The 13,836-nt window shown below is 38.9% G+C and overlaps 2 protein-coding genes across 3 annotated transcripts in view; one reads left to right on the top strand and one right to left on the bottom strand.

The window, feature by feature from the left end:
- The window catches only part of LOC117290265 (sterile alpha and TIR motif-containing protein 1-like), a 28,826-nt gene extending 24,430 nt beyond the window's left edge, over positions 1-4,396 (bottom strand). For both annotated transcript variants that reach the window (XM_033771566.1, XM_033771567.1), the window contains exon 1: positions 4,039-4,396. The gene's annotated coding sequence lies outside the window, so the exon portion shown is untranslated. The remainder of the gene's footprint in view (positions 1-4,038) is intronic.
- Positions 4,397-5,865: 1,469 nt separating this feature from the next.
- On the top strand, positions 5,866-13,654 carry LOC117290304. The gene is made up of 6 exons (XM_033771621.1): positions 5,866-6,026; positions 7,968-8,626; positions 8,880-8,972; positions 10,275-10,439; positions 11,396-11,545; positions 11,980-13,654. The coding sequence occupies exons 2-6, from the start codon at positions 7,989-7,991 to the stop codon at positions 12,191-12,193; spliced, it is 1,260 nt and encodes a 419-aa protein (XP_033627512.1). The 5' UTR covers positions 5,866-6,026; positions 7,968-7,988; the 3' UTR covers positions 12,194-13,654.
- The last annotated feature ends 182 nt before the right edge of the window (positions 13,655-13,836 follow it).

Here is a 13,836-nt window from a genome sequence, read left to right as displayed (position 1 = left end):
TTAAATGAGTTATAAATGAAGTCACCACCAGTTACACTCAGTATTTCAAAATAAGAAAGTAACAACAACATTTACTTCACTGACTCAGGGTAATGTACAGATATGTCGATGATTACAGCCTGTAATTAATTGAACAATGAATTGGATTACTGAATTTTAGTAACAGAGCAGATTAAAATGGAGCCAGCATGGTAGAAAAAAGTGAAGCAGATAAGAAATGCTTTTGTACTTTTCCCTGTAGAACAGACAATAATGGGAACAATATCACACAACATTACACACCACCCACAGATCAAAATTTAAGAACGTGAGTTGAGACCAGACACTCAAAGATCGATTAAAACATATAAATGTAAAGTTAGAATTGTAAATTAACAAATTAAGTTAGGGACTAAGTCACTTGACAACCAACCATTGTTAAAATGTGCCAATTGTAGCAGCAGGCTGTTCGAGATCTGTTTGAGATCTGTTTGAGATCTGTTGCATCAGACTGTTCTAAAATCACCTGAGTAAAATATAGTAGAACGAAGTAACGCAACAAACTACGAACACGTATGTATGTGTGCGTCTGCACATGATATACAATTGTAAACATAAAAAGAACATACAGCTTTGGATGAAGTAGAACATACTTAATCATTTCAGCTGTGGATCATTCCGTGTCAAATCACCCAATGGGTTAAACCCTACCCCTTTCAAATTTGCTCAAATTTGGTTTATGGGGTAATTGTGGCTCAACAAGCTCAAATTTCTAATTTCAACTCCATCCGATAAACGGTTTTCGCGCTACGGCATGTTCTTTCTCGTCGATTTCGGTCAAAAAGCGCCTGACCTCTGATATTCAAATGACCATAAATCGGTAACCTTTTGGACAAATTGGTTGAAATTGGTCTTTGGAAAGGAAATTGTGTAAGCTTTCTAAATCTGCCAATACTTTTTTTGTAGGAATATGCTTAGGTATGATAACCTTTTGACCTGTACTTTGACCTTGAATTTGACCTTGTGGATCACGTGATCCAGCGATTACTTCAGTGTAAATTTACCCCCATATGTTTTCTCCACAATATAAAAAAAAAATTGAAATATAATGTTTTTGGCTTGCCTTCAAGCTCCACTCAAAGTTGCCCTACTTGCCTATTCCTATGCAAAGTACATGTCCACGTATCAAGCAAATATGGTCCCCAAGCAAAATCATGATACATGTACATACGTATGGACATGTAAGGGTCGTGGGTTCTAATCCCACCCGAGTAACAATTAACATGACTGTCATATTTTTTCACAGGACTCGGGACAGTTACTGAGTATACAGTGCTAACACACATTGATGTATGGGTAACCAAAAATTCTTTATCCCAGATTCATATTTAACATCTCTTATATCGTTGCGGTACCCACTGCCAAAACATAGGATTCGAACTGCCTCTAGCTACTGGGTTTGAATGTGGATACAAACCCACACACGGAAAGACATGTCGGAAACAGTATGCCCCATCAGGGCTTCTCCTCCGCAGGGCATAACAATTAACATCCATTTCCTTTTTGTATTTCAAATGAAAAGCCTAGCAAAAAGTTTTCATCTACAAAAATTAATGCAACACTCAGTGTTTTTCAGTGTACATTGTAAAATAAAGAATTGCAAAAAGGCAATGATGGTAGATTTGTTTTAAAACACACTAAATTGTATGCATTGTGCAAACTGTAAGATTTCTGTGAATTTACTGAGCCTAATAATAAGCTCATAAAAAGACAGGGACACCTAACAATTCCATGAAAACTCCATCCTTCAGTCCATATATACATTATCAACATACCTTCACTGTGGGGTTTGTGCACCATTAGAAACCATTCGGCTATGGTAACACACCTTTCAAAACTACTTGGTTTTGAGGGGTAGGAAAGCTCACTATCAACACTGTTCAAATGGTATTGGCATTTGTGTACAAAAGCAATGGGCAAATGTGAGTGCTGGAATTTTGAATGGTTTTGAATTGTCTATCAGTAGGAGGGTTTTAATAAGGGATTAAAAGGGTAGCGACGAGTTCTTAATCGGCCATTTAAAGACACTGGACACTATTGGTACATGTAATCAAAGCCTAGTTATCACAGCTGGTGTACATGTATCTCAACATGCATAAAATAACAAACCTGTGAAAATTTGAGCTCAATTGGTCGTCGAAGTTGCGAGATAATAATGAAAGAAAAAACACCTTTGTCACATGAAGTTGTGTGCTTTCAGATGCTTGATTTCGAGACCTCAAATTCTTTCACGAAAAGTACGTCACATCACAGGGAGCTGTTTCTCACAATGTTTTATACTATCAACCTCTCCCCATTACTCGTAATCAAGAAAGGTTTTATGATAATAATCATTTTGAGTATTAAATTACCAATAGTTTCAACTGCCTTTAAAACCTTGCAGGGTCGAGGCCGTGCATCAAAGGCCCTCACCGTCCCTTCTTTCCTTAAATAACCAAAGAGTCCCACCATGGGTCCCACTACCTACCCATACGCCAATGATAACACACAAGCGCGATTGGAATACGGAAAAATACAGCACTTCTGCATCCCATATCCCACAAGGCCACTATATTTTTTCGTATTCTACCAGCGCGAGTAACGAATTTACCTTCCAGTCTCACATGCAATGCGTAAAGTTTAAAATTTCACAACGTTATTACACGACAAACAGCATGCACGCGCACAAAGTTTAGAACATTATTTTTGCTCTGTCCATATATGCGGAACGTGGCGCATATTGACAACCAAAATACGCAGTGTGCAATAAAAAAAGAATGGGAGTAGGTTATACATCCCTCTAGTTTGAGCATTTGATTGGTGGATTAGCGCGTACTGGAAGATATAATATCATTCTAAGTTATTTTAAAAACAACAAATAATAAGTAAAACAGATTATTTTATAAACAAACAATGATCAATGCTCTCTAAGGCAGTGTACACTATTGGAAATAACTCAAAATTATTATTACTATTAGCATTAAAACCTTACTTGGTAACGAGTAATGGGTATAGACTATGTGACCTCTGACGTCACACGAAAACCATAACATGATTCGCGCGCATACCCCCGGGCAAAACCTTTGTGTTTTCACAGCCAGCTAGAAAGTGTACGCAACCTTACTATGACTACGCAACTCAGTGCCCGGCGAAACATGACGTATATAGTGTTTTGTCAACAGAGGGCGGTTTGAATGTAAACATACATGTAGGTCACATCGTCTATAGGTTGACTAGTATAAAACATTTTATCTTCCAGTACGCGCTAATCCACCTATCAGAAGCTCGAACTAGGGGGATAAAAACATATATTGCTACGACCTCTGTTATATCCTACTTCCTCTGTTTTTATTACACAATGCGTATTGTGAAATGTCAATTTGTCACGCTCCTATACGGACAGTGCAAAAATTACATTCTAAACTTTGTGCGCGTGAAATAACGCTCTTAAATGTTGCACGTTACAGGTGAGACTAGAAGATTAATTCGTTAACACATGCGCGCTCATGAAATAAGAAAAAATATAGCGCGTCTGCGTCCCATAACTTATAATAGTGACTGTGAGAAATGGCTCCCTCTGAACATGGAGCAATCTGAAGTAACGTAGTTTTTGAGAAAGAAGTAATTTTCCACGAATTTGATTTTGATCTGAGCGCACACAACTTTTGTGTGACAAGGTTGTTTTTTCTTTTATTATTATCTTCCAACTTCGTACTTCTAGAAACTATAGGGGAGCCTTATAGTTTCTAGAAGTAGCAACTTCGATTACCAAATATAATTATAAGCTCAAATTTTCGACTGGTCTTTGACAATTACCAATAGTGTGCAGTGTCTTTAATTTTTTAACACAACACACCACTGTCATTTTTTTGTCAACCTCGCCTTTTTATACAAGGATGGCCACACACTCTTCAGCTTTGATTTTTTAGTCTTTTTTTCCTTTTTCAATGTTATACAATAGTCCATAGTGATGTGCACATGAAAGTTAATAATACACACTGCACTGAATGACTGACTTACCGCACTTCTCTTCCCTATTTTGGTGCAGATGGAAAACAAATCCGAGCAAGATGACCTCCTCAGCTCTCGAGCTCAGACAGAGTCCAGACGTTCAACTTAATGAACTTCATATGCATTCTGTGTACAAATTGTCCAGAAGCATGTGCAAATAATTCTTAACTTAGTGAAAGAAGCTTGGGTGCAAACAGTATACAGTTCCACTTTTCAGAACGGAAAAGACTTTTCCGAAAAGTCAGTACTTCTCCAGTGTCAAAACTGTGACATTACCGCACTCGCGACCGGCCCGAGTGTGTATGATTGTTATTTTGTGCGCTGGTCATCTTCCTCATCAAACGGGGACTTGCTTTTGTGTAGTGTGTGTGATGTGATTGTGTACCGTGTGGAAGGGAGAAAGTAGTCACATACAACAGATTGGACTCAGTTCGGATCCTTTTCCCGTCCCCGTCCGGCTGGAATAATTTTTATTTCACTTTTCATTAGGTAAAATAAAGGCAGTAGGCATAATTATTACGGTTATGACTTGAAGGAAAACCACTGGGTGGAACGTTCCAGAGCAGTCTTCTCACGGTGTATCCCAACATAAGCATCAAATAACAAGCCTATGAAAATTGGAGCAAAATAGGTCATCGAACGAAGTTGCGACAAATTGTATTTAGTGAGAAATTATCCTTTCTCAAAATCTATGCTACCTTCATCAGAGTGAGTCGTTTCTGCTCGTTACCAAGAAATTTTTTAGTTAATTATTTTTTAAGTAATTACCAAGAGTGTACCTTCAGACTGCTCTCAAAACCCACTTAGATCCCACTAAGCTTGTTACAGTGTAAGCTATTTCATAGCGCTGTAAAGTTTGTTTTTGGCTTACAACCAGGATAAAGGGAAGGATAACATTAACAATGATAAAACTGTCGATCTGCACCAGGTAAATTTCAGCACCCCCCTCCCCTCCCCCTCCTTAGTATATATATAAAGGTATTAGAACAGCTTCGCACTGCGGAAACAAATGTTATAGTACATTTTTAAAATGTTGGGCCCGGGGTCCGGTGTTTTTTAGATCAAATCTGGAGTGATGAAACCACGCAGGGAACTTGAATAAATGAATCCTATTCAATGGAGGATTCATTACAAGAGTATGCGAGTCCCTTCCATAGGATAAGCACAGTCTGAGACAAGTAACTGTCGCACCAGTTGAACGTTTCTCAGATTCAAATGTTTGAGTTTCTATTTATTTATTTGTTATTTATTTATTTTCTCCGGGGGTGCAAAACATGTCCCATTTTTTTGCCAGGAGCGACCGACATGGCGCACTAGAAATGTGTATTTTGTTATTATTTATCAAAGCTGCATCTAAACCTACAAACGTATCCTTGACATTCCCAATTCCCAATCACACAAATTACAGATTAATTTTGTTCTAACACATATACTTTATTTACTTGAAGAGTATAATATAATTATTTTTTTGATCATTTTTATATTAAATATAATTGCAATAAACTTTTCTGATCATCCGGGGGCAGCGTACTAAACTTTGTGAGCTTTATTTTTTATTAGAATTTTAGCCTAGGCCCTTAATCACACTTATTTTCTTTCCGAAACATTTTTATATGGTCTGCTGATTTGACATAAAATTTTGATAATTGGAAATTGTAAATGATATTACATAAGCTTCTTTTGAAGCCCGAAAGTTTCTCGTATATAGTCAACTACCATGTCACCCTACCCCCTTCATGCCACCCCTTCATTTTTAAAATGGACCCAACCATCCTGTAACTACAATGAACATATCCGAAGAAAACGCATTATTTTTATTTCATCAGCAGTCACACACACACCACAGAGCGGGTTCAACATTGTTGCCACTTTAAACATGCTGTGTTTTGTGGAAATTTCGATTGCCATATTATAGAGTTAGAAGAGAGAGATACGCTACTCTACACGTACACTATTACTGCTGTACTACTACGGGCTATAGCCAGGCAGGTTTGTTGGTGAGTTTGTTTGTTTTAAAATTATTTTTGTGGGGTTTTGGTTTGTTGGGTCCTCCGTGGTTGGGGTGGTGATGTTACTGACTGTGTCTGTTTGTTTTTGTTGTTTTTTGTTGTTTTTTACTTCTTCTTTTGGGGTCTCATCACACAGGGGGAGCCTATCTTGAGGGTTCAGTTTACTGTTTACAAACAATACTAAATAATAGAGCTAGAGTATTGGTAAGATTTAAGAAGAGCATGGAGGATTAATTATTAATTAAAACACAAGGAGCTACAACGGATAGGGGATCAAACGTCCACAAGCTGGTACTGCCACAGATTTCCTGACCGCAGGCGACAAAGCTGGGATAACTTTCCGTATGGCGCAACTGCTTTTTCACTAATTTTTACACAAAGGGATATCTCATTATGGTAAATTAGATACATAATTCATATTTAATGAAAAAGTGGTTACGCCATACGGAAACTTTTCCCAAACAAAGCTGTCTCTCTGTGTGCGCTTGCTGTCGCTTGCGCAACGGAAGCAATACAGACCCGAGGTTAAAAGATTATGTCATGCAATGCGCGTAATGGATAGCGGCGTAGTACGATGGTTTTGAAAAAGTCAGATTTCATTCGCCCCCCCCCCCCCCCCCCCAAAAAAAAAGAAAATGCTCCAAAATGCGGAGTAACTATTGAGTACAGGGCCACACTCAGCAACAGCCCTAACCCTAACTGTAATCGTAACCCTGGAGTGGCCCTGTTTTCTATCATTGTACCCAAAATGCAACACGTAAATATCTGCACGAATGCGTAGACAAAGGTTCACTGAGCAAAGACCGTGATTTTTAATTGACCAAGCTCGGCCCAAAGTTATCAAAATCACAGAGATATTTAAGCATTATTTCATTCATATATCAATAATTGTATTACCGGAATATCAACGTAACTTTCCTTCTGAAAGTCGGATTTTAATAAAGGAAACGTCAGCAGAATCAGAATCTCACTGCGCATTGAACGGACATTAAAGCTAACATGGTACATGTGGTATAGAGCTACTGCACATGCAATTACTGTTTTCTTTGTTTGTTCGCAATTATGTACTATTAAAAACACAAACAAGTAATTTCTCCACTGTGCAGTCCGAAGCGGTAACTAGACCTTGTGCACATAGAGAACTTAATCATCCATGGTGACAAAAACAATCCATTGATCCGTAATCACCCTGTTGGGGCTAAGTGCGCCGTTCAAACTCCTTGTGTGTTTATTCCTACATGTTTGAGCATACATGGAGGAAGAAATATCCTCCATGGTTTGTTGAGTGATTGATATATGTTTCAAAAATTTATCTGTAACTGGTCAAACAACTGTGGGTTGAAATGGAGCGTTCAAATATACTCCAGAGAGGTTTGTGCACAGTATAGGATACTATAGGCATGATAGGAAGATGATTAATGTACGTGTATTGTATTGTTATTGGAGGAGGAGGGTATCGCAACTATCATTTCCAATAAAAAACTAATTAGGAGGAATAGGGGTTAGAGAACGATCACCAGTTTTGTTTGGGGGATTTTGTGCTTGTCGATAAAATCCAATAAGATGTTGGTATTGGGAAGACATGTGCAAGTTGAACAACATGAAGTTTATTAAGTATTGACCCCTTGCATTGACCCCTTGCATGCGCATCACACGCGGCGACTGATGCCACGCTCACCATGTTGGTGGTCAATAGGCTTACGTGTAAACGCCGCATCACCTAAAATTGCGCACTTCACTGAATAACACACGTTGACATTGACCACCAAAATGGCGCATCCAAGAATATTCTGATGATGACGTCTGGCGAAATAGGTCAATTCCTAAGTGAACCTCAGGACATTTGTTACTAGTATTAAATTGTTATCGTATTCATCGTTAATTATATCTCATGCCTTAATTGTATTATTTCTCAACTTGTTTACTTAGAATTACTGGAATTGAAAGCAGATGGATCAAAGTGACATTGTTCCACAACTCCTTAATGATAACCAGCTGTATCTACAGTCATTGAGGCTTCAGGGTTTTCCATCCAGTCATTGTGTAGCACCATTGCAATCTACTGCAACAGTGTCACATCCGTACATAGCTCAACACACTATGCCATCACATGGTACACCAGGCCTACAGGATGGTCAGCTCCAAACACCAAATCTCATGACTGGGGGAGTGTATGCTTCTCAGCAACGCCTCAACCCTACACTGCAACAGAACACATGTAAACCAAGACTAGAGGCACCACTGGGTTATACCCAGATGTTGAGACCAGTAGCTTCACCTGGTGTTACCCATGGACCATCATTGAACCAGGACCACACAGCAAATCTGTTGCCTGAGGTTCCATTAAGTGCACAATTTAATAGAGACATGAGTTCACAGACTAAGAGGGCACCAGTCTTAAATCATAGGCCTCATTATCCATTTCACCAAGAACTCAATAGAAGTGCATTGGATATGCCTGGTCACAGTGGTGGTAGCCCCCCAGTACATGTATTTGGACAGCATAGTGAGGAGAGTAGGATACAGTGTCCAAGCAGTAATGTTCCATTCAGACCTAATCTTGGCCCTCACGATATTAACTTCATAAGGTGAGGCTTAGTCAACTCAAACTACATGTAGGATGACCCACGTTGTAACTAAGGGAATAAAAGGGTAGCGACGAGTTCTTACACAGCCGTTTAAAGCCGGCAGGGTCGAATTGCCGTATGCGGCGAGGGCCTGTAGCGCACGGCAACAACCCTGCAAGGTTTTAAACGGACGTTTAAGAACGAGTCATTACTAAAAGGAGATTTTTTTCTTAGGGATGGCTTATTATTTTACATCCATGTACCTTTTTTGCAGAAGGTTGCGAAAGAGAGAGCAAAATGCTCAAAACATGTGGAAGCAAAGGGAGCATGTTCATGGCAAAAGAAACCAGATGTCATTAGAGGATAGGTAAGGCTGAAATACTATTATTTATTAATTACATTACCAGGACCATTTAAACACATCAACAAAAGTAAGTCCCTCCCCTCTCAACAGTTCGTAATAACATCGTACGGTAAAACATTTTACCAATACAACTAATTAAGAAAAAATTCTATGACATGTTTCCTAAGTGTTGTTTGAAAACGAAAGATGTGCATGAATTCATGGCTGAATGAGCTCAAATGGAAGACAAAAACTGCCCTTCTCAAAAGTCACAAAGGTTTATCAAATCTGCATGCCGGTAACGCGTGTATCCACCACGCCTGTCAATGACCGCCTGGCACCGTCATGGTGTTGATCAGTATGGTGACACGCTGCTGTGGCATGGCATTCCACTGAACTTGCAGAAGATGGACAGATGAACCAGGTTGCTGTTGGCGCTCATGTGGGGATATGCAGATCGCTTCAGCTAGTCCCACAGGGATGGGATTGAGGTCAGGCAAGCTTGCTGGCCACACCATTCTGTCGATGCCTTCACCAGCCAGGAATGCAGTAGCTACTCTCCCTCTGTGTGGTCGGGCAGTAATGTCATCCATGTACACAAATGCTCCACCATGGGCTGCAGCAAGTGGTGCAACATGTGGACGCAGCACTTCGTCAACATATCGTTCCGCTGTCAGGTTGCCAGCAATCTGCACAAGCGGTGTTTTCCTGGTAAGGCTTATACCACCCCACACAATTACACTCCAACCACCATAGGTTGTAACTGCTTGAACACAGCACTCTGCATGTTGCTCTCCGCCTCACCCGTCTCCGGCCATCAATGTGACGCAGTTCATCGGTGAACAACACAACGCAACCTTTGTGACTTTTGAGGAGGGCAGTTTATGTCTTCCATTTGAGCTCATTCAGCCATTAATTCATGCACATCTTTCATTTTCGAACAACACTTAGGAAACATTTCATAGAATTATTTCTTAGTTTTATTGGTAAAATGTTTTACCTTACGAGGTTAGGTGAATTGTTGAGGGGGGAACTTACTTTTGCTGATGTGTTTAGTTGCACATTCTATATGGAAATGATTTACTTGTATGCTCTCAAACTTTCTTTTGACTACTTGTCAATAAATATTTTAAAGCCATAATTTTGATTACAGCGCACACCCTTAAAGACCTCTTAAGTTAATAAGAGTAAACTTGAGTCAAAGAAAGTGCAACATGTGTTTTTCGTAGCAATCAAAACCAATTACGAGTCTAAAGAAAAGTTCAACTCTGCATTTATCAAACCTGTCTGATATGATTGATGCGTCATCTTGAATAAATCCAACAGCTATGATGAACTACCTCCATCCAAACAGTTCATCAGTGAAGACAAAATGGCTGCCAGCATGAGTAACTTGAGGATTACTGGTGACAATAAGATGTCTACTCTAGAGAAACGATGGAAGATGGCAACCAAAGATGCTAACAGACACTTTGCAGAAATTGAAAGCAGGTATTACTTGGCTATTGTTGTGATTTCAGATTGGTCCCATTCTCAGGGGATCTTGAATATTAATACAGTCTAAAGACTTACTGTCTGGTTACACTGCCTAAGTTGTTATCAACATTTTACAAACATTTTCAATTGTTTGTGTTTTTTAATGTATGTAATTCAAATTCTTTTAAAGGTTTATAAATAGCAAAGCTAGTGTACACAATTATAGTACACAAAGATAGTGTGTTATTTTAATTGTTTACAATACAGGGCCCAATTTCAGGGCTCTGCTTACGTCAAGCTTATTTCATAGGTTATGTAAGGCATACTTCGTCTACATAGCTAGCACCGAAATGTGGCGCTTGCATAGTAGGCTGGGAATGGTGATACATGTATTAAGCGAAGAATTCGGATCAAAGCGGAGGCATGAAATTGGGCTCTCAACTGTACACTCATGAACATGGCTTCTGATTTGTTGCCATATTTTGTACACCAGTGACCACTATCTTTGAGTGTTCTGGCATCATGCAGGTCCTGAATTAACCAGTGGACTTGCCATGGATGCCCTTTGCTTGTGCTGTTGGTGTTATATTCTTTTGGGAGCTCCAATACAAATAAACATTTAATTCATAGGAGGCCCTTTATAAGACTGTCTCTTCATGGATGGTATTTACATAAAGTTGTTAGTTTCCAAATTACAGCATTGAAACAATAGTACTTGAATTGACTTCAAGGCCTGCGCTACATTCATCTCAACATAACACTTGGGATGTGGAAATAAGGTCTACAAATCACCAGGAAATTTAAAATAACATCAAAATTATTCCTTCCCATCACTTTCATCCACCTGTAACTGAATATTAAAACAAGGTGTCCAAACTACAGACACTGCTCTGACTACCAAGTTTGTCTCTGATTGAAATGTGATTCATTCAATGTTGAATATCATTACTTCATTGTGGTCTTCCTGGCAGATTATCCGATTCAGAGTCTGATATTGAGTCTGATTCAGAATGCAAGGAGTCAGGAGATAATGTTTATAAACGCATTGAAGTCAGCCCTGAACTAAAGACAGCATTAAGCCAAAAGAAGGGACCTCTGCCAGATTCAATTATCAAATCAATGTAAGTACACTTTCAACTCACTCACAAGGTGGTGCAGGGAATATTAGTTTTGGGTTTATAATATTCTGATCCCCGATGCAAATTTAACTTCTATTACGTGGTGCATGGAGTTGCAATTGACATGACCTAGTCCCCAACTCCCCTCCCCTGAATGATTTTGTCTCTATATAGTATATGCCTGCTAGGTGTCAACATATACCTCGCCCCTCGTTAGTGCTGTTTTTGTAATTGTAACAGCGTTGCTAATTAGTCAAGATTACAGGTCATTTTGTAAATGTGTTTTCAGCATTGCCAATATTCCATTTTCCATGTTTCATCAACAAGGTTGTTTTGTACCACCAGATGTTTGAGCAGTATACCTGCCATGGTCTACTCTGAAACAATAAAGTGCATGTTAAAATACAAGTGTTTAAACCCTTTTTCCCTTTGTTTAGGTCCAGTAACTGTACACAACTCGTCCTGTGGAAACCACCATCGGCATACATAGACAACATTATATCGTTAACAAAGCCAGATGATGTACAGCAATCATCCAGTGTGTTACCTGACCGAACTGCTGGCATGCAGGAGGACATGCAGAGTATTATTAGTCCATCAAGCACTATCACACAACTTTTTGATTCTACAGACGATGATATGGACTTGTAACCAAGATATGAAATGGACATTACCAGACCTTCAACTTGATAAAGTGAATAGAGTCAGAAGTTTGATCTATTAAACTAACCTTCAATGAATTGACCAATGACACCTGTGATTAAGAACCCCAAAGTCTGGAAAGTCTAAGTGAAAGCCCACTGTTTAAGACCCACACATGTAGCTATGTGGGCACTCTTGCTAGTCATTTGCTATAGTAGGTTTGCTATCGTATCAATGTCATTGCAAGATACTGTCAAATATTACAATATTCATTGCTTTTATAAAGATACACAACAGTTTCAGGTTGTATGCCTAGACTGGCTAACCCTGAACAACGCTTGAACAAGTAGAGAGACCACCTTTGTGGGGCTAATAAACTCAGTTGGTAAAGCACCCAAGGACGCAGGTTCAAGTCCCACTCTAGTAAGCTTGTCTTTGTTCAACACAAAAATTATTTGCATTCTATAATGATCTTGCTCCTTATTCGTACAACAAAAGGATGAAGCTCTGAAAATGGGCATTACGCGGAAAAGATTTTGAGCATGAATTGTTTTGCCCTTATCCGGACGAAGTGTTGGACACCATGTGCAACATTCATGCACATTGCTTCACAATGGAATGTTAAGGCATCAACCAGTCATCAGACCGCAACCACAATAGGATGTTCCTAAACTGTTCTAAATCATTTGTTTGGAAAAATCATGCAAAATAAAGATGTCTTCCGTTGTCAAGTGGTTTAAGACGATACCATTTATCTGTTGGTCAAGATGAGAAAAGAATTTATTGAATGGATGTTTATAAGTTGTTTTAACTGATGCAAACCCTGTCAGGGGCATACGCTCAAACAACAAGTGTAGTAGCATCATTATGAACATCATTACCTAAACATGTATTATCCACATGGAACAAGTGAATCGGTTTATAAGTATTTGTTTCCGTCTAAGACTGTATTGCCTGTGGGTGTATTCCCTGCTCATTTCAGTGAAGTAATTCTCAACTGTTTGCGACTACATGTACAAACAACCACCAATCAACTCTCTCATCTAGAACCCCAAGATTCAAACTCTTCCTGTTCAAGAGGATTGATGATTCCTGTTTAGTTAATCATTTTGCCCGTATCAGAAAATTAAAGACACTGGACACTATTGGTAATTGTCAACGACCAGTCTTCTCACTTGGTGAATCTCAACATATGCATCACTTGGTGTATCTCAACATATGCATAACAGTCTACCCGCACGTCACTAATTTCCTTTTTGATTTGTCTGCAGATTATGCATCGTTTTTTGTGCGTGACCTCTGTGTGAATATTAATTGGTCAAAAGGGCTTCTGGAATTCGGTAATTTTCAGCCTTTTCTGAAAAGTCTCAATGAAAATAAGGTACCAGTAAATTAAAACGAAGAGCATATCTGTTGTTATGTATAAAAAAAATCGGTACAACTCAAATTTGAAAAAGAGAAATTTGTACATAAAAATTGCTTCAAAAACATAGAAATCAAATCACAAAAACACGGCAAATTTTCCTGTTATGAATGTCGGCAACAGTCCCCAATTAGTATGTATGGATAGATTATTTCATATTCTAGCTGGAAATGTTAAAAGCGAGACCGGATCGTACCTAGTCCAGTCAGGTTACAGCGATTTCCACCGT

This window comes from Asterias rubens, chromosome 5, assembly GCF_902459465.1.
Source record: "Asterias rubens chromosome 5, eAstRub1.3, whole genome shotgun sequence".
In the NCBI taxonomy this organism is placed as follows: Eukaryota; Metazoa; Echinodermata; class Asteroidea; order Forcipulatida; family Asteriidae; genus Asterias; species Asterias rubens.
This window is presented reverse-complemented; position numbering and strand designations above follow the sequence as displayed.